This window comes from Ailuropoda melanoleuca, chromosome 7, assembly GCF_002007445.2.
Source record: "Ailuropoda melanoleuca isolate Jingjing chromosome 7, ASM200744v2, whole genome shotgun sequence".
Lineage (NCBI taxonomy): Eukaryota > Metazoa > Chordata > Mammalia > Carnivora > Ursidae > Ailuropoda > Ailuropoda melanoleuca.
Genome location: NC_048224.1, coordinates 56,400,861 through 56,420,027, shown reverse-complemented (window position 1 = coordinate 56,420,027; position 19,167 = coordinate 56,400,861). Strand labels below are relative to the sequence as shown.

The following is a 19,167-nucleotide window of genomic DNA, read 5'->3' as shown; positions in this document are numbered from 1 at the left end:
TCATCATCCTTTGCTCCATGGACACTGTACTGCTCTGAACAATTCTTTTCTCTGGTTTTCCAAGAGCTCAAGATTGGGGAAACGCGGGAACTTTCTGTAGTTCCTTGTCACCATTAAGAAAGCCGAGAGCGCAGCCTGACTTCCCTAAATCTAGGCGATCGCTTTTCCGCCCGCTTACTCATTGGCTTATTTGAGTGGAAACCCTCTTTCGCACAGCTTCTGCCCTGACCCCCTGGGCAGCCCGGCCCCGCGAGAACTACATTTCCCAGAGGCCTTCGGGGGCCTGCGTCATCAGTGAGCGCGGCCTTTAGCGAGCGAAGCCGGGTTTGGAGAGCCCGCTGTGGTGGCGGCAACATGGCGGACGTGCTAAGCGTCGGAGTGAATCTGGAGGCCTTTGCTCAGGCCATTAGTGCCATCCAGGCGCTGCGCTCCAGCGTGAGCAGGGTGTTCGACTGCCTGAAGGATGGCATGCGGAACAAGGAGACGCTGGAGGGCCGGGAGAAGGCCTTCATTGCACACTTCCAGGACAACTTGCATTCGGTCAACCGGGACCTCAAGTAGGTACCGGCTGAAGGGGCCGGCGTCGGGGACTCGCCCGGCGCCCACCCTGTCCCGACCCCGCGCGAGTCTTCCTAGCCAGGCGCTGCTCTCAGTTCCTTGCTCGCTTGCTCTCTTTCCCTCCCCTCCAATCCCATGCCTGTTCCTCAGGGACACCTCGTTTGCCACCCCCGCTTTCTCGTCTCCCTTCACTTGGCCTCCTAGTCCTGGTTGTCTCCCGCCGCCCTGGACCTCCCATGGGGTCGTTCCATTCCTGACGAGGAGACGTGCTCTTCCCGTGAACTTCCACTTCTCATCTCTGCTTGGCAGGTTTCTCACCTGTAGGCCCTCTGTGCCCCACCGTGTCTGATCAAATAGTACCAAACAGGACCAGCTCAGCGCTGCCCCAAACCCACGTGCACTTGGTCTCTTTGGCACCAATTCCTCGCCCTTGAACCTGGAATTCAGCAGTTCCACACTACTCCAACCCCAAACACGATAAAACAGGACTTGATCTTTCCCTCTCCCCTGCCCCCTCTAAAACCACCTGATCAGAACTTTACTCCCACTCTGCTCCTGTTCAGTTTCTTCCTCTAGGGAGACCTAATCTCAGGCTTAACCAGCTTAATCACTTACGTTTAGAAGGTCCCCCCCCATATTAATTTGCGGTCCTTTAGGGTTAAAGATTGTGTATTTCTTTCTCTTTATTACAAGTCACCTTCTTTACTTCTACTTTCTAAGTGGTGTGTGAGAAGTAAGTGAGAGAATGTTTGTGAAATGCCCAGCAGGTAGTAGGAACTTTTTATTTGGTTCGGTTCTGAACTTGTCTTCCCTTCCTTGAGAGAGTCAGCCCTTCTCAGGGAGGTTGGAATTCCAGGATTTTTGCCTTTTACCTCTCAGAACTGACCTCAGCAGGGAAAGGCATTTGGTAAGATAGTCATCCTGTAATTTCTGGAATGGATGGATTCCCCCCCCCCCAACTTGGTCTCCTTAGTAACCAGATGGAAGGAGGAGGTAGAATGGAGGAGGAGGTGGTGACCAAATGATGGGTGGTGCCGTTTTTGATTTTTTCCCCCTAAGTAGTTGCCATTCTTTTTTGGTGGAAGGCCAGGAAATCACACACCCCTCCTCAACTCCCACATCCACTTGCTGTTCTCTGGTGCAGTGCCAGTTAATACTTTTCCCTGCTTGAGTGGATGCACTGGCTGTTCTTTGCTCTCTTCCGTTTCTTCCCTTTGGTAATTCAGGATCTTATAACCCTCCACCATTCTAGAAAGTTTATATTACCCTGTTGCCTTTTTAAATCTTTATGCAGTAGTGCCAAGAAGAAGTGGCTGAAGATTCCAAAATGAGTGTGGCATGAGAAGCTGTTCCTAGAGAGTCTTTTGATGACAGTTTGAGACTGGCCTCACAGAACATGCTTCTGGAATGTGCTTTTGCTGTTGGCTCACTTTCCCAAGCTTCTCTAGAGTTTTCCTGCTAGACTGAAGTATGTTTGTTTGACACAGCCCCCTCGGTGGTGTCTTCCCATTCCATTTGTTTATTTTATCTCTTCTTTGTTTTGTTAAGTTTTACCATCTGTGAAGTACCATGTACTACTAGCGTATCCCTATGTGAATGATAAATAATCATTCAGGTACTTGCTGTTCTGCCAAATGTAATGATCTGTATGTGGGTCTGAAAACTCTTAGCAAGAAGCAGTGTTAATACCACATTTCAGAATTCCAGAAACTCGCCCTCCTACCCCAAGAATAATTTGAATTGTTAAATCCTGACTTTAGGAGTCTTACTGGTTCCAATGCTCTTAACTTTTTTCCTCCTTAAGAATGGCACCAGAGAACTTGGTTTTAAAATAAGATAAGCTCCTACTTAAGGGTTTTCTTGATTGTCCGTGATCTTAACCTTTCAAAGTATTTCTTCTTAAGAGACTTCTGATGGACAGTTTGAAGAACAACCCTTGATCAATGTGGTTGGCTAAAACCTGGAGTTTCGGTGGACTCAGGTTTATTTGCTTTATCTATTTATTTTTCAGTGAGCTGGAACGTCTGAGCAATTTGGTAGGCAAGCCATCTGAGAACCATCCTCTCCATAACAGTGGGCTGTTAAGCCTGGATCCTGTGCAGGACAAAACTCCTCTCTATAGTCAACTCCTTCAAGCATATAAATGGTCAAACAAGGTAAGGGAGGCATGTCAGAAATGGAGCTGATATAGAAAAAGCCACGTTTTCTTAACATTTCATAAATGCAGAAGATGAGGGTGGGTTTTTATTTCTTTTTTTTGTTCTTGATTCAAAATTCAGATTTTGTTCTTGATGGGATTACAGAGTTGGAAGCTTTGTAATTTTTCTGTGAGCTATTTTGTAGTCCTTTGAAGTCTTTGAGGATTAGTCATGATGCTCAGGTAATTAATTTTCTTAAAAAGTCCTAAATCAGGTGTATTTAACCTGGAAACCGGGTATAGTGAGCAGCTTTTACGAACCCCTTGAAATCGTATGTAAAATGTTGTGTTATGTGCATTTTTTTTTTTTTCCTGGGGAAGACTTCCTAGCTTTCATCAGATTCGGAGGAGTCCATGACCCCAGAAGGTTAAGGCCTGGTGGTCTAAATGTTCAACCGCTCACAGTTTACGTCGCTTGTACTGTCTTCCCCTGTCCTCCCTGGAAGAACATCAGGAGAGTACTGTTTGCTTGATTACTCTCTGCTCTCTAACTACATCTGGGGAGTTTGTTCTAAACGTGCTCCATGGAATCTGCTATTCCTGTTTCCTTCAGCAAGGAGGCCTGTGGCATTGACCCCGGGGCAGCTGTAATAGGAAAACTAAACTGTAATCTAAAAATAACAGTAACAGTTAGGCTCATAAGCCTGGAAACAGTTAATTTGTTTACTGACAAGGTCCTTTTGTTTGGGTGCTGTGGGTTCTTGTGTATTTTTTCCCCCCTGCTGATAAAGAACTAGAATATATGTTTGGAATGATTTGGGAAGCTTTTTTCAGTAGACTGTGCTACCTCTCTGGAGACCATTGTTCTCACAGTTATTGGTTGTGAACTGCTCTGCCCCTCCAGTTATCCATCGTCTTTTCCCTCTTTTCTGTGGTCCTTCCACCCCCCCCTTCTGTTTTGGATGAGAGATGAGCACTGAGAGTTTTTCTGGTGTACAGATTTTTTTCTTTGAGTTTCTCAGTAGTATTTAATGTACTTTGGTTTGAAGTGGAACCCTGGAAGGTAAGTTTGAGATCCAGGGAGAAATGATTGAACCTCTGATACAAACATTTAGCCTGTAAGGATTGTCCGCCAGACTCTGGGCTGCCATTGACAGAAACCCAGTTTGGTCTTGAGGATGAGGGTGCCCAGCTGGTGTGGGGGTCTGTCACTCTCTTGTTCTCTGAGGTCTGCTTTCCTCTGTTGGCCTGGTGTCTGTAAGTGGTGGAAAAGTTGGCTTGGCGGTTGCAGATTTGCATGGTTCTTATACCAGGTGATCTCCTGGTATCATGCCAGACCCTGAAAAAGGATTTTAGCCCTGCGTGGTAGGTGCTTCCTATCTAAACAGTTCATTAAATCCAGGGCTGGGATTCTCTGATTGGCGGGGGCAGATCACCCAAAGTACAGGAAGTGGGGCTCCTTGGAGTTGGAGAGGCAGTTCCCAAAAGGTGGGGATGCAGGGCAGATAAAAATTATTTCATTGCCACAGCGAGACATGAGACTCGTCCAGCCCGATGCAAACAACACTGCCCTATCAGGCTGTCCTATCTGAGCCTCCTTGTTTTCCCAGGGACACTCTTGGTCATCCTTATATGAGTTTACCTAGGAATAGGTGGGATCTGATCAGTAGGTGGTGCATGGTGTGACTTACTTCTGGTTGGACTCCTGGTAGAAAGTCTTGCTTTTTGGTGTTTGGACAGAGAAACTGTGTTGGTGTATCACACGGGCAATGTTATTTTTGGAATACCCTGGAGCTATGGAGACTTTTCAGTGGAGGGAAGACTTGGACCAATTGAGAAACTGCGAGTGACTGGGACTCCTAGTGGAAGTGACTGGTTTCAGGTTGAATGAAGGTACTTTAATTATTCACTGAATTTAATAGTTAGCATATTAAAATAAAAGTCCCTGCTCCTGACTCTTACCCTTGCTCCAAGGTGGAAAAGAGGTTGTATTAAGGAAAAGAAATACTATGTTCTATGGAACTTCTTGTCCTGGAGATGCTACAGATTAAAGTAGTTTGGAAATCCTGTAAGAGCAGTGTGAAAGCTCCGGGCCAGGGTGGGAAGATTTAAGTCAAGTCCCTGGCCTGGTGAGCTTCTGCATGGTAGCTGCCCATTCATCAGCTCCCTAGTGCCCCAGCAGAGGGGGGATTGGGAGCTGCTTGTACCATTCATCAGTAGAAACAAAGAGAACGATTAAGAGATGCTTAGTTTAGCCCTTATTTTATAGCTGAGCAGACTGAGGCCCAGTGAACTGAGCTGCCCACAGCTTCATAGCTAGACTAGAATTTGCATTTCCTGACTTAGGTCAGTGTTTTTTCCTCTAAACTTGATGCTTTGATCCATTTTGGCTTAAGGTTTTCGACTATAGAAAACATTCTTCCCCTTCCACATTCATCCTAGAAGCAATTCCTATGTTATCTTTTATTCATGAATCTGTATGCATTTTGCTAATTTGTAATGGTTTATTGAAAGATGGAGATGACAAATGTGTGGTATGTGGGTCCCCAAACTATTGCTCTTGTCCAGGACAGACACTACTAATCACCCTCTGCATTCCTCCCTGCTGAGGTCATGCAGGGGCTCACAGCTCTGTTCTGGGCTTAGGCGGCCCCTGCCAATTACTCAAAGATGGGCTGCAGGGAAAACATGTTTTTTATTTCCATTATGATAGATAATGTCCTGTTTGACTATGACTTATTTATACCCTATCTTACTCTAGAAGGGATTTAAGGTCGATTACAAGAATACATAAAAACCTTGAAGGGAAAGAAGGAAACAATGGTGAGGATGCCTTATGTACATTTCTTTAATAAACTCAAGAAGTAGCCCCAAGAAATAAGCCAGTGTTCTAATTTCCAGCTGGGGATATGGAAGCAACAAGCAATTATATGTGTTTATTTTGCCTCTCCTACAAATGAAAAGAGCTTTTTAATTGCTAAAGCTTTCATCATTCATCATTTTACCCTCAAAGAGTTTAAACCAGTAAGTGCATTAATATGTTAAGTGAAGTTTGGGGTAACTTGCCAATGTCAGCTTTACGCACTGTTGGCTAAGAATTGAAGGAAGTGTGGGAAAGGCTTTGATACCACCCATTATGTGATGAACTTTCTGTTTTATGTGCTATTGGCCATAGAAAAATCTCGTTCATGCTTAATGACTAATTATTTTCTTTAGGGGATTTTGTAATTTTTGTAAAGTCAGTCGGAATATTAATTACATGGTAGTTGGCATAATTGTTAGGATAACACATTTAAAAATTAATCTAATCTAATGAAATGATGCCAAATTGCTGTGAGCAGCACTTTCTCCATGCTGAATTGGGGGAAGAATTTAGCTTTTAACTGCTATGCACCTATAGATAATTGTTCTGTAGAGGGATGACAAGCTCTCTTGACGAGGGCAGAAATAATTGGCTTCAACGCTGTCCTTGCTGTGAGACAGTCCGTGCGGACCTTCTATGGCTTCTTATGTTCCAGTGTGCTGAGGGCTAGACTGAATTTATTCTGAAGATCCCTTCCTGAAGGTTTCCAGTGTCTTGTCACCAGGCTCTTACTCTGTCTTCAACTTTTATTTCTGACTTTTTCACTTGTTTGTGGTAGAGGCTGTTGTGCAACCTTTCCCAGGTGACCTCTGAATCAGAGAAGACCCCAAAGTGTCCCTTTCTTCGGGGGCTGGGAAATGGGCCCAGAGGAAGGTGCCGCTGCTGCCTCTGATTTGTTTTTACATGTTTAATTTTTCAGTTTTATTAGAGAAAGAGCTGCTTTCTATTCCGAGAACATTCAGTTGACAAGTGTGAAGGCATTTCCTCCAGTCCACCTCCCTAACTGTTCTTCCCAGAATTTAGTTTAACGGCCTTAAGTTACCGTGACATTCATCTCGCTCAGATCTATCCTCGAAGGTGCTCCTTATGCTTCTGTGTCTTGGAGCTAACAGGGGTGAGGTTGTTTGAAATGGAGCCTTTTCCTTTAGGGACCCCGTCCTCTTTTACATCCCTGAGGAGAGGTGCTATGTCTGTCTTGTTCCCTGCTGGGAGTCCCCAACACCTAGCAAGGCGCCTGGTACGCCGTCGGTATTCTGTTAAAATCACTGAATGAATGAAAGAATAAATAAAAGCCTTTTCTGTTGAATTTTTAATTTACAACCCCTTTTATGGTTTGCTTGCCTTTGTTTTTAGTGAAGTACGATAAGGACATTTCCATTTTTGGCCATTACTGAGAAGTACAGTTGCGCTCTTTGGAGATGCGAGACAGTTCTGAGATCCTGTGATGGAGGCCAGGGCTGCATTCCAGAAGGGTAATTTGGAAGGACAGGGTGGGGTCAGTTGGTGAACTGATGATAAGCTTCTTGAGGGCTGAGGTTAGCAGTTTTATCTACGACGCTTATCACCCATGTGCCCTTTCTAAGAGAGCCGGGTTGACAGCCAGTGCTTAGAGGGGATTGGACTTGATAGAAGCCTTCTGGAGTCGACTGAGTCAGGCTAATTTGAGCTACGGCACCTGGTGTCAGGTGCTGTGTGGCAGCTGTCGTTTTGGCAGTACTGAGAAAACCGGGAAAAGGAGAGTCAACCCCATCAGCCTCTCAGGGGTTATCCCTCTCTGTATTGTCAGTCCCTGATTCCTGTTCCCAGCGTTTTCTTTCCCACCAGGCCCACCCTGCCTTGTTCCTCTCTCTGATACACATTTGGGGACTACAGATTCATTAAGCAAATAGTGAGGAGAGACAATCACTTAAATGCCCCCCAAACCTTAGTCATCATGACCTAGGACCAGGCCTGGTTTGGGATTATTGTTAGCAAAAGTGCCATTTTTAGGACTGTTCTTTCACCAACATCTAGCCTTCACAGCCCCTGGTCATTCAGAATGGGCTTGCTTCTGCAGTGAATTTGACTCTAGGGGCTTCTGTCCTGGTTAGCCTTGAACCCTATGCCCTTCTCCTCCCTCTGTACCCCCAAACCTGATACTGTGGGAGCCATTATGAAAAGAACAAAGAGTAACACAAACAGAAAAAGATAGTGAAACAAAACCAACCTCCTGGCTTTTTAGGTACTGTTGGAATCAGAAGGAGAGGAGAGGGTAGTGAGAAATGTCTGGGCTTCCATGTAAGTTCTGGAGTTAGGCTGCCTGAATTCTGGTTCAGTGCTGCACGTACTCTGTGCCTTGAGCAGGTGAGAAAGAAACTCTTTTTAAGACCTCAGTTTCCTCTTCTGTGAACTGGGGATGACGCTAGTATTTGTATCGTAGCGTTGAAGACAGCATGAAGCCGTGCAGGCGACATGCCTTGGGATACCCCACCTACAGCGAGTGGCCGGTACATGGTAGTTACAGTTCCCAGGCAGGGTAATAGTGTATGTGTGTATCTATTTACGGAGCGACAGTATTGCTCAGCAGTTAAGAGCGTGGGCTCCAGAGCTGGACCCAGCTCTGCTCTCTGACAGCTGGGAGGCTCACCTCTCTGGGCCTGTTTTTTCCTTCACTAAAATGGGGATGATCATTGTACCCACCTCAGAAGGCTGTCATGAGGCTAAATGAGGTGTGACACACGTGAAGCACTTCCTGGCACGGAGTGAATGGTCTCTAGCGGCTGGTCTTAGCTTAACACAGGGACGAGGACAGCCCTCCAGGCAGCGCTGGCCTGTCTCTCAGTGATTTCTGCTCTATCGCACAGCTTCCCAGACTTGATTTTGGTGTATCCTTCTGGAATTCTACAAATCAGAGATTCTTTTAGGTGGTCAGCACCTCTCTGCCCTGTGGAAGCCTGAGTGTAGGTATCAGTAGTTCACATATTAATATGAACTAGTGGGAGGGGGTGTCTTCCCTCGTAGAAGCTGGAGCTTGGGTGAGGGATTGGGAGGAGGGTAGCTAACCTCTTGGTGTGGAGCCCGGGGTTTTGGACAGGGTAGGATGGCACGTGGGAGTTGAGGGGCAGCAAAAGCAGGGTGAGGGTCCTGGGCAGAAACCACAAGGAGGAGTGAGGGGACTGCAGAGAAGGGGTTGAGAAGGGCGGTATATTGCTCGGGGCAGCCCATTTGTCCAAAGTGGGGAGGAGTTTTCTCATGGGGGTGCTCAGTAAGGCCGTGCTCCCAGAGCTCAGCGTTCGCATTGGTCTGCAGTCCTCTTACCTGGTGGGAAAACTCTTTTGGCCTAGTCGGGGATTTCTTGTGGTGTTTCTTTAGGAAAATGCTTGTACACAAAGGCTGGTATAAAAAGAAACATTTGAATTCTATCTATTTTGTCAGTTGGGTGCTCGTTACTAGCCAGGCTCTGGGGTTAGACTCTTCTTGGGTTTGAATCCCCAGCCCCTCTCTCAGCTTTATGATTTGGGGCAAGTTACAGAACTTGTCTCTGTCTTGGCCTCCTCATCAGTCAGAGTGGTTCATAACAGCTTCTATGTTGGGGCTGCCGTGAGGATTGATGGGTTTATTTATGCTCTCCCTCCTACCCCCCAAGGACCTAGAACAGTGCCCAGTGTGTAGTGGGCATGCACTGGGGTTAGCTAGTCCTACTCCTTTTCATAGTTTTGGTAAAGCGTTCGAAAGGCAGCGTGTAGTTGTGGCAGCATGGGACAGAGGTTTTGAGAGGCCAGTATTTAGTTCTGGCTGTCCACTGGCTCGCTTGCTGTGTGACCCGCTGGGTGACTTTATGCCAGCGGGTTTTCTCTTCTGGGTTCTAGCTTCTTCACCGGTAGAATGAAGACTTGGGTGGGATGATCTCTCGGGTCCCTTTCACCTTTAGCTTGGAGAGTCAGTGGCATTACTTGTGCATTTCTGTGGTTTTGGAAATGAAAGCACAACCTGGGGAGTGGGAAAGAGCGGTTCTTGTCCAGTGCGGTTTCTCAAGCCTGGCTATTGTGTATGCATCTCGGATACGCCAGAACAGAGCAGCAGCCTGGAGGACTTGAGTGGAAAATTACCTTCCAGAGGTTCTCCAGACAGCAGTGGCCTCTTGTAACACACCAAGCGTAAATGTTAATGAAAATCAAGCGATGCCCCTGTAATTCTAAACGGTTTCTATCCCAAGGCTTTGGCCTAATTCCACATCTTTATGTTCTGCTTACTAGTTGTGGTTTCTGAAAATTGCCACTTTATTGTTGCCTGGAATCAGATTTGTGATTCTCTCATTTTTTTTTTCTCTAAAGGAACAGGAACTCTCTCTAGAAGCTGCTCTGGGAGGCCGCAGAGGCTGCTGGATGTGTGTCACGCCTGCCCCCAGGAGTCACTCTGTCTGTGGGGGACTCATCTTGATTCCCTTCTTGGCTGGCTTACATGAGCCTCTTCTGGGCTGATTAGGTTGGTGTGGTTTGTCCAAAGCTTTCTGTGGATTGTAACCAGAGCCTGAAAAGGGCACTTTCTCTTCTCTTCCAGGAATGTTTAGTAGAAAGGAAATTGTCCCATATCATTTTTCTTTTTTTTTTTTTTTTTAAAGATTTTATTTATTTTTGACAGAGATAGAGACAGCCAGCGAGAGAGGGAACACAAGCAGGGGGAGTGGGAGAAGAAGCAGGCTCATAGCGGAGGAGCCTGATGTGGGGCCTCGATCCCATAACGCCGGGATCACGCCCTGAGCCGAAGGCAGACGCTTAACCGCTGTGCCACCCAGGCGCCCCCCATATCATTTTTCTTCACGGCGAGGTGCACATCGATGGTGGGACGGAAGCGTATCATTACAAGTACAGAAAGAATCTGATATTACGCCTCCCCGTTTTCTTGTCTGCCCTTCTTCGTGGTGGTGTGAGCCGTGGGGCAAAGCCGCTAGATAATTAGGCTTCTCTTCCGTTGTACGAGCTTTCTCTGGGCCGCCTCCTCTTTCTTGTGGCTTCACATGGTAGCCACACACCGATGCCACCTCACTCCATCGCCAGCCTAGATCTCTCTCCTGAGATCAGACCCACGTAGCAAAGTGCCTGCCAGGCATCTGTACTCGGAGACTCAGGGGCCTGTGAGATTGGAGTCCAGAACTAAAATCCTGCCCTCCCCCCAACCTGCAACTTGTGCTGGGCCCCAGCCAGGTGCCCAGACCCTCACACCTGCTGACCAAGATCTATTGATTCTACCTCTTGAAAACCTCTTACTCTCTCCTCCCCATTTGACTGCTCTTGCCTGAGCCCAGGCCCCCACGATTGCTTGGGACGATTGCTTGGGATGATGCTGCAGCCTCCCCGCTGATTTCCTGCCCATTCCTACCCCTTTGAATCTGTTTTCCTCTCTACAGCTCCCTGGGGATCTTGAGAATGTAGACATCTGATTGGTTGCTTCTCAGCGGTTTCTTCCATCTCTCTCAGGATTAGTGCCAACTCCCCAGCTGGCATTTGGAGGCATTCTAGTCATCATGCTGAGGGGCCTGAGTCCACAAGCAGACAGCCCTTTGGCCAGATTCCTTAGCCTCAGTTTCCTGATCTGTAAACGGCACGCACAGTCCTGCCTTCTAGGGCAGCTGTAGGAGTACATGAATCCTGCTCTCGCGTGTTTAGCTCAGAGCCTGGCATGCTACCCGTTTACCATCAACAGTCCGGGTATAGGACTTCATGATCTGGCATCAGCTTACTTCCCTAGCTCCCGTCCTCCCTCCCTTCCTTCCTTCTGGGAAAAAAAGAACCCAAAACTTTTGATTATGGAAAATTTCAAATATACACAAAAGTAAGTACAGTCTTGTTTCAGTGGCGAGTGGGGAGCCGAGTACCTTAAAGCAATTCCCGGATGGGTCATTTCATCATGAAAACTTCAATGTTCAGCTTCCTTTCTTACCACTCTGCCAGTTCTTGGTTACAAAATTAATCGCAGATCCACATGGGACCACGATATTTTCATCTCAGGGCCTTTGCACATGTTATTCTTCCTTCTCCTTTCTTCTTTGGAAAGCTCTTACTCATCTTGGTCTCGGCTGAGTTTCTAACCTCCTCTAAGAAGTCTTCTGAGTTGTACCCAAATGAAGTCCTGGTATTAACACCTCTTACTGCTTTTCTCCCACTCTGGCCTTTTATGGCTCCCGCAAGATTAAGCCTTGTCCTGTACTAGGATTTAGACTTTGAGCCTCCATCTGCCGGGCTGTAAGTGGGCATGATACCAATCTTGGTGCTGATCTGAGAGTCTAGAAAATATGTATACAGTTTCTAGTTCAGGGTAGGATACATTGTGGCATTTAATAAATAGTAGTTATTGCCACTATTTATTTCTAAAGGTGTCATAAAACCGTATTTGAATGGGTAAATTGAAGCCTCTAAATCTCTTCCTCTTTCCCTTTTTAGATTATTTATGTATATGCTTTCCCTTGTATTTGCTTCTGTTTGAGTTTTTCAGATTGTTTTTATGGTAGGAGAGGGATGGGAGCGAATGCCAGAGGCTTTCCCCTGAATTCCCTGGCCGTCAGACCCCATCCGAGGAGTCTCCGGGCTGGGGCCAGGAGTGCCTGATGGAGGGGAGGCTGCGGGTCTGTCTGGCCTGTGGCTTTCGAGCTGCTGCCTGCATTCCCCTTTATTTGGCGTGCTTTTGCTGCAGTCACTGACTTGTTTTGGGAGGCTCCAGTTCTTTGCAGCCTCCTGGGCTTGTCCCTGGGCTCCGCCTTCTGCTTTTCCTTGCTGACTGACAAAGTGAATAGAACTCCTGAATACCCTCACCTCCCCTGGGGAAGGTTTACTCATCCGGTCAGTTCTGGCACGTCAGTAATTTTTGTTTCCCCCTCCCTTTGTTGCACTGGCAAACTTACCACAACCCCGTGAATTGGAGGCTCTTTCTGAAACCTCTAGCTTCTTCATGGCTGCCCTGCTAGCCTGCTGCTTGCCATCACCCCTGTCTGAAGCTCCTGGCACCTTCTTGAGCGCATTTTCTACCACTTTGTCCCCCAGCCCGATTAAAGTGTTGCTTCAGAGAAGCCTCTGGAATAACCAGGCAGAGCTGATCTTGTCTCTTTTTGCCCCCTAGCCTCTTAGCAGCTGCACTGATCACACCGTGCCACAGCCGCTTGCTGTCCAGGTCTCTCCCCTTTTCTGCAAGGTTGGGGCTGTGGCATCATCTTTGAATACCTGGCATATCATAGGCACCTAGTAATCGAGCCTTCCCTCCATATTTCCAAACAAACTCTAGGGACTGTGCCTCCTTTGAGTAAGTGTTCGATCTCAAAGGGACCTCCGTGATCTGGTAGGTCTTTGCCCCTCATTTTAGAGAGGGAGACGTCTCCAAGGCTATCCTGCCAGCCCTCTAATTGGTTCTCACAGTATTGGCAGCTTAGAAAAGGAATGTCAGCTGAATGTCCAGGGTACCAGAGAGGTTCCTTCTGCTGTTAAGGCCCATTAAAATACTACCTTTTATCTGTGGTTTTGCAGCCACTGATCCCGTCTGTGAAGTAGGAGCAGTGGTCAGTCCACATGACACCTGGAAGGGAACCATGGGGACAGGTGTGATTCAAAGACAGCTGCAGTCCGTGTGCAGAGTGAGGCTGCACAGGCCCAGCCCGGCTGTGGGTGTGGCTCAGGGGAATTGTCTTGACCGCCGTGTACAAAGCAGCCCCAGACCCTGAGATTCTCAGAGGCAGGCACCTTCATCTGGTTTAAGCTTAGGATCTGGTAAGTTGGGATCTTAGTACCTAAGCGACATCTTTGCTGGGCACGCCACGAAGACAACGGGACTGCCTTCGCGCCCTTTACTGCCCTTGCTGCTCTGGGTAGCTGCAAGTATGGCTGTGTAAAGACAGGTGCCAGTTGCCACTTTTTCCCCCCTTTTCAACAGGAATTGCCTTCTGCTGGGTTTATGAGATGCCAGTTCTTATCTTTCCCCGTTAGTGTGTGTCTAGCTGTTTTAGGGTTGGAGAGTTACAGTGTACCCTAGTTATTTTCAGTCAAAATAACCGTGGCTTCCTCGATGATTGTTGATTGCTTGTTAGTAGTTGCACCACTAAGCATTCCAGGCTCGGCTCTCTCCTGATGACTCTGTACAGGGTAGATTTTGAAGGGTGGGAATCTACAGATTTTGGGTGAGTGCGTGCATTCAAAATGGTTAGTCCGGTTATAAACTGCTCAAGCTTACTAATTCCCAAACTGTGCTTTTGGGTGGTGTGCTCTTTGCTAGGAAGTATCAAATCCATCCATTCAGTGCCTACTTACTGAGTACCTACTATGTTCTAGGTACTGTTTTGGACATAGCAAATGAAACTGATAAATTCCCATCTCCCTGGAACTTAGCTTATATCCAAATCTCTAACTCGATCAGAGGAGTTAAGTGCTCAAAGCACCTGGTTTTATAATAATAGTATTAATGGTGGTCTTCCCCCCCTCCCTTAATCAGTGGCCTTTATATGTCTCAGTTTACCAGTCTTTACCAGCAGAAAGGAACATAACTCATGGTGTGCTGGGTGACTTAATTGGCATAGGTGACTGATCTAGAACGGTGTCTGAACATAGAGGAAATTGTGTCTTGGAGTCTTGATATCTTAAATATCATCCTGTTTTTATAGCTTGGTACATTTTAATTCTGTCATATGCTTAATGCAAATGCAAATTTATTGCTAGTAATACACAGTTTTCTGGTTTTTTTGCCCTTGGCGTGTCACCTGTTTGTCCTTATCCTGGTCCAGTCTAAGGCTGCGCTTGCTTTACGGGATTTTTACTGACGTCAAGAGGACACTAGATATGCATCTTACATTTGTGTCCAGAGGAGAAGAACCGTCTCTGAGTCAGCTTCAGGGTGCCGACTTCCTTGAGACTGTTGACCTCAAACCTGACCCAGTGAGTCTGTTTCTATTGTAAGAGAACTTTCCATGTGTTCTTTGTGATGTGCATTAGTGACTCTCACTCCCTGCATTTGCACCTGGTTCTGTTTAAATTTCATTTAAGTACCGGAAGCCCTGAGGGACGATTTTGTCCATGGGTGACATTGGCCTGATGCACTGGCTTTGGCACCTCACCCAGGGTCAGGCTGGGCCCACTGAACGCACTGTGCTGTCTGTCATTGCCTGACCACCCACGTGGTTATCCGTCCAATTATTTCTCCATCTCATCATTTAAAGCCACACTTTGTAATCCAGTATGCTTCCTGGAGTTGAATGCATTGATTCCAAATCCTGCATCATCCATGGTGTCTGTGAAGAGAATTAGAATCACTGAGTTTTAAGGTAGACCAAATTCTCCACTCCTTCCTAATGAGCAGAAAACGATTAAGTGACCGTTGAAGAGTTTTGTTCAGTGATTTGGTAGAAGTCCATTTTCCTGTTAAAATCACTGCAGGAGTCTCTGTATGTTATAGCTCCTCTCCACGTTTCTCCTTCTTCCTCCGCAAAATGAGTTTGAAGACCCTTTTCTGCCGGGGGTGGGCAGTGAACACACTTAGGCACAGGGCCGGCATGTAGTAGGTACTCAGTGGGTGTTAGTTTTCCTCTGGTCACTGTGTGTTCCCATCCACCGTGCCCTCCGCCCCTAAACATGTAGCTCGCACCAGCGGAGACATTCCTGCTGGGCTAGGTCAGCCCCAGGTTTGGTGTGGATAGCAAAGATGCTAGCTCCGAATGCCTTTAAAATGTTAAAGGAAACCACAGAGGCTTATGGAAGCCAACCCTCTCCTATTCCTTGTCTTCCCGCTCCACAGCAGAGCAGTCCGTGTTAATTTTAATTGTGTGGCTGAGCTCAAACACTGAGATTTTAATTCACTTTCCCAGTAGCTCAGACGCCGCAGTCACACGAGTCTGCTGGTGGTCCATTGGAATTCTCGGTCCAAATGCTGTACTTGGGGACCTCTGCTTATAAACCCGGGATGTGGTCATTTCCCAGCAGGATGTCTTGTGGGGAATGTTGCTTTTCCTGTTGAGACTGCCTCCAAACGGTGAAGCGTTGTCCTTCTCTTTGCCATAGTGATGTGCACGGATTGTTTTCGAGGAAGGTTTTCAAAGCTTTTGGTTAGCAGCGGGTGTCTCGGGGGAGTTGCTTTTATTCTGATGAGTCACAAAATGGGAAAGGCCTCTTGAAAGCCTCCAGTTTGCTTTTGTTCCTGACGGAACATTTACAGTCCCTGCTCCTGGCGTGGGCTGGTGGGCAGTCCCCAGCCACCGCACAGCCCGTCTCCTCCTCCCCCTCTGGGGGTAACAGGTCAACCTGGCCAGGGTGACACATGGAGAACTGATGTCGGGTGGACAGCTGGAAATGCCGGACTCCAGGGTGGGGTAAGGAAAACCGAAGTTGAACCGTGCAACCCCCCTGCCTTCTGGTTATTTCAGTGAGTCTATGCACCCACCACACTGAGCCCTCACGTGTCCGCTCCTGCGCTTACATCGTGGTCTCTGGCACTTAGCACAGAGCCACATACTTGCTTAGTGAGTGTTTGTTGCTAAATGGGTGAGGGAGTGCCTCCACCCTACTTCCGGCTGACTTCTACGGCCGGGTCGTTTGCAGTGGTCCCCTAACTGGCTTCCCTGTCTCACCACCTCCTGTCTTTCTCCGCACTGTGTCAGTATGACCTTTAAAAGATGCAAGTTTGATTACCTAAGTCTCCTGCTTAAAATGAGTTGATTCCTATGTTCAGGATTAAGACATGCTCCATAGTGAAGTTTGTAATGGTCTGAGTCTGACCCCTGTGCCGTGGCACCTGGCCACCTTGAAACGCCATACTTCCCCTGCCTGCCTTCCTCCCTGCACTCGGCCTGTTTAAGTGGGCTCCACCCCTCTTTTTTGTTTGGCTCATACTTTCTCATTTTATTTTTTCACATCTTTATAGTTACATACTCGGGAGAGTCTTTAAGTCCCCAAGTCAGGGTCCGCTGCTGTGTACTTCTGCAGCCCACAGCGTTGCCCAAGTCATGGCGTGACTCCTGTTGAGCTGTAAGTCCTGATTGCTCGGGCTGGGGATAGGGACTTGTCTGCCTGTTCACCATTGTATTTCCAGTCGCCAGGAAGGCCCCTCAGAAGAAAACAGAGCAACAAGACACTTCCAGTTAAATCAGTCGCTTAATTATCTTTGAAGTCAATATTGTAATTTTTAATTAAATGTGTTTTTGAGGGGAGAAGGTAGGGGCTTAGGTAGGATTTTGGTCCCATTTTTCTTTAGGTTTGGGTAGAGATGACTTTTAACCACTGTGTTTCCTGGGCACACAGCTGCTGAGATGTCTTTATTTGGTTTCTGTATTCCACTCACAGCTTGACTTGCTGAAGGATAATGCATATTAAGTTGGTTTTTTTTCTTTTTAAACTAGTTTGAGGATACAAACAGAAGGCAAATTATCTTGATTATTTTGAGGCAGATTTGAAAAGGGCAAAGAAAGCATACAGTGAAAGTTATAGAGGTCCCTTATATGCAACTTAACACTTGTCACTTCTAAAGTGTGGAAGCATCCCTCCTCTCATCAGACCAGGGGGGCAGCATGGCGTGGCCTTAAAAGCATGAACTCTGGGGCCAGATTACCTGGGTTCAAGTCCTGCTTCCTCTCTTTACTGCTTGTGACCTTGGGCAACTTATTCCTGTTTCCTGAGCTATAAAATTAGGTTGCTAACAGTATCTCCCTCAGGGTTGTTGTGAAGGTCAGAAGCCCAGTCTATGTGAGGGTCAGAAGCATGGCTGGTTAGCTGTCGCAGAAGCTCCCTCATTGCCGAAGATTCTCTAGTAACCCTGCGTCTTTGCCTTATTTCACTAAAGAGGGAACTCACACCCCTAAAAGATCAGTGACCTGCCCCCAGCCACCAGGCATAGGTGACCAAGAAGATTCATACATCGTCTGATTCCCAGACCCCTTATTCTGTTGTCTGCCTTTGCTGTCTCAACAAGATAAGGTCTTGGGATAGAAACTTGCCAAAGGTTTACTAACTATTATGGAATCTGTGTGGCTGAGCATTTATATAAATCACAAAGGTCATTGTCAATAATTTAAGTATATAAATGGGCTGGCAAAGATCTCTTACATGAATCGTAACTCCCTAATTTACCTGTATTACATTATATGTGCAGGTTTAAAAAAATTTTTTTAAAAATTTTTCTATGGTGTTGTCTTTAAATTTGAGTGGCTAAAGTATAACTTAGCTCCACAAACCTTTAGGACCACAGGCATGATCTCTGATCTTGGTTATTACAGTACTCATCCATTCCTGTGGCTTCTGCTAGCACGTGGCAAAGACGGCAGGGAAGGACTTTAAGCATTGAATTGGGGGGAGGGTCGAACTCTATTATAGTCCATGCCTGTGAGTTTTCCACTCTCTCTCTTACCCTGACTGGTGCTTTTTTTTTTGTTTGATGAAATGTGTATTATAAAAAAGGCCCTTCACAAAAGGCAGGAGTGTTCTCAATTTGGGGTCTGTGGTCTGGCCTCTGTTGGGTCCATGAATGTGTGTAGGCACGCTTTCCAGGAGAATAATCCTTAGCTTTCATCAGGGTTTGTTCAGAGGTCTGTGGCTCCAGCAAGTTTAAGGGCTGCCACTATGGAGAAAGAGTATTATTTGTTCTTTTATTTAACTTGTAAACAAAGCATTTTATTAGTAAAATATTTACAGCTTTCTTACAGTACAAGTTTTCAAGTGATTGAGCATGTTACGCTCTGTGAAAGTTATTATGGAATACTGAAGCTGAAACAATATAGTTTTAAGGTATGCCTAATCAACCTTTATTTGCAAAATGATCTCCTACCAGGATGCGTGTAAAAAACAAAATCTTCCAACAAAAATTGGAAGGCCTAGGAGTATTGTTATTTTTATAGCACTTCACCTCCAACTCGCCCTGCCTGGGTCTGGACCGATCCTGCCAAAGCTGTGGCCCCAGAGCCTTGAGGGCCGGGGCCTGCAGATGGGTGTGTGAATGGGGTCCCTTCAGTCTCCGCAGCTCTGGCTTAGTCTCTGATCCGAGAACTTGTTTCCAGAGTTGTGTTTCAGCCTCCTCCCCTCATGGCTTCACCCATTCCTTGTCCCTCCTTCCAATGGTCCCTCCCCTCCACCCTTTCTTTTCTTTCCTAAAGTGTCCTTCAGTGTTGCAGAAATGCTGGCAGACACGGGAGGAGGCTCTTTTCAGTCCTTTAGTTGATGAAGGGGGCTGTTATCTGGGGCTGCTTTGGAGTGACGGGGGGCAAAGGTAAGACTCGTGGTACCTTCCTTTGAAAGAAAGGAGGAAAATGTTTTGAAACTGTGTTTGAAAGTTGAATTTTGAAGCTGAGCCACATAGTGTGATTGGTGGAGAATCTATAGGGCTTCCTGCAGACGCTCAGGGAGGGTGACTCTGCAATGAAGGATCCAGAGAAACATGACCATTGAATGGGATTGTGTGGTGGTCCCAGTAACAGTTCCCTGAGTGCTCATTGCACTGACTGGTGGAAAGGAATCGGCCTGCATGGAGTCTGCCTTATGGCATGCCCCTGTCCTATGGGTGTAGATGGAACCAGCAGCCAGAAAGCCCAAGGTGCTGCTGTACAGCTTCTTTTGTCCGGTCTTGTCACTTGTTCCTTCGGCCCAGCTTCTCCTGGCCATGTCTCTCTGCTGGT

General features: G+C 46.9%; 1 protein-coding gene across 1 annotated transcript in view; it reads left to right on the top strand.

The window, feature by feature from the left end:
* Positions 1-317: 317 nt before the first annotated feature.
* Positions 318-19,167, top strand: part of MED27 (mediator complex subunit 27) — a 202,933-nt gene continuing 184,083 nt past the window's right edge. The window contains exons 1-2 of the mRNA XM_034664726.1: positions 318-557; positions 2,570-2,714. Of these exons, the coding sequence (XP_034520617.1) occupies positions 355-557; positions 2,570-2,714 (348 nt within the window). The 5' untranslated portion in view covers positions 318-354. The remainder of the gene's footprint in view (positions 558-2,569; positions 2,715-19,167) is intronic.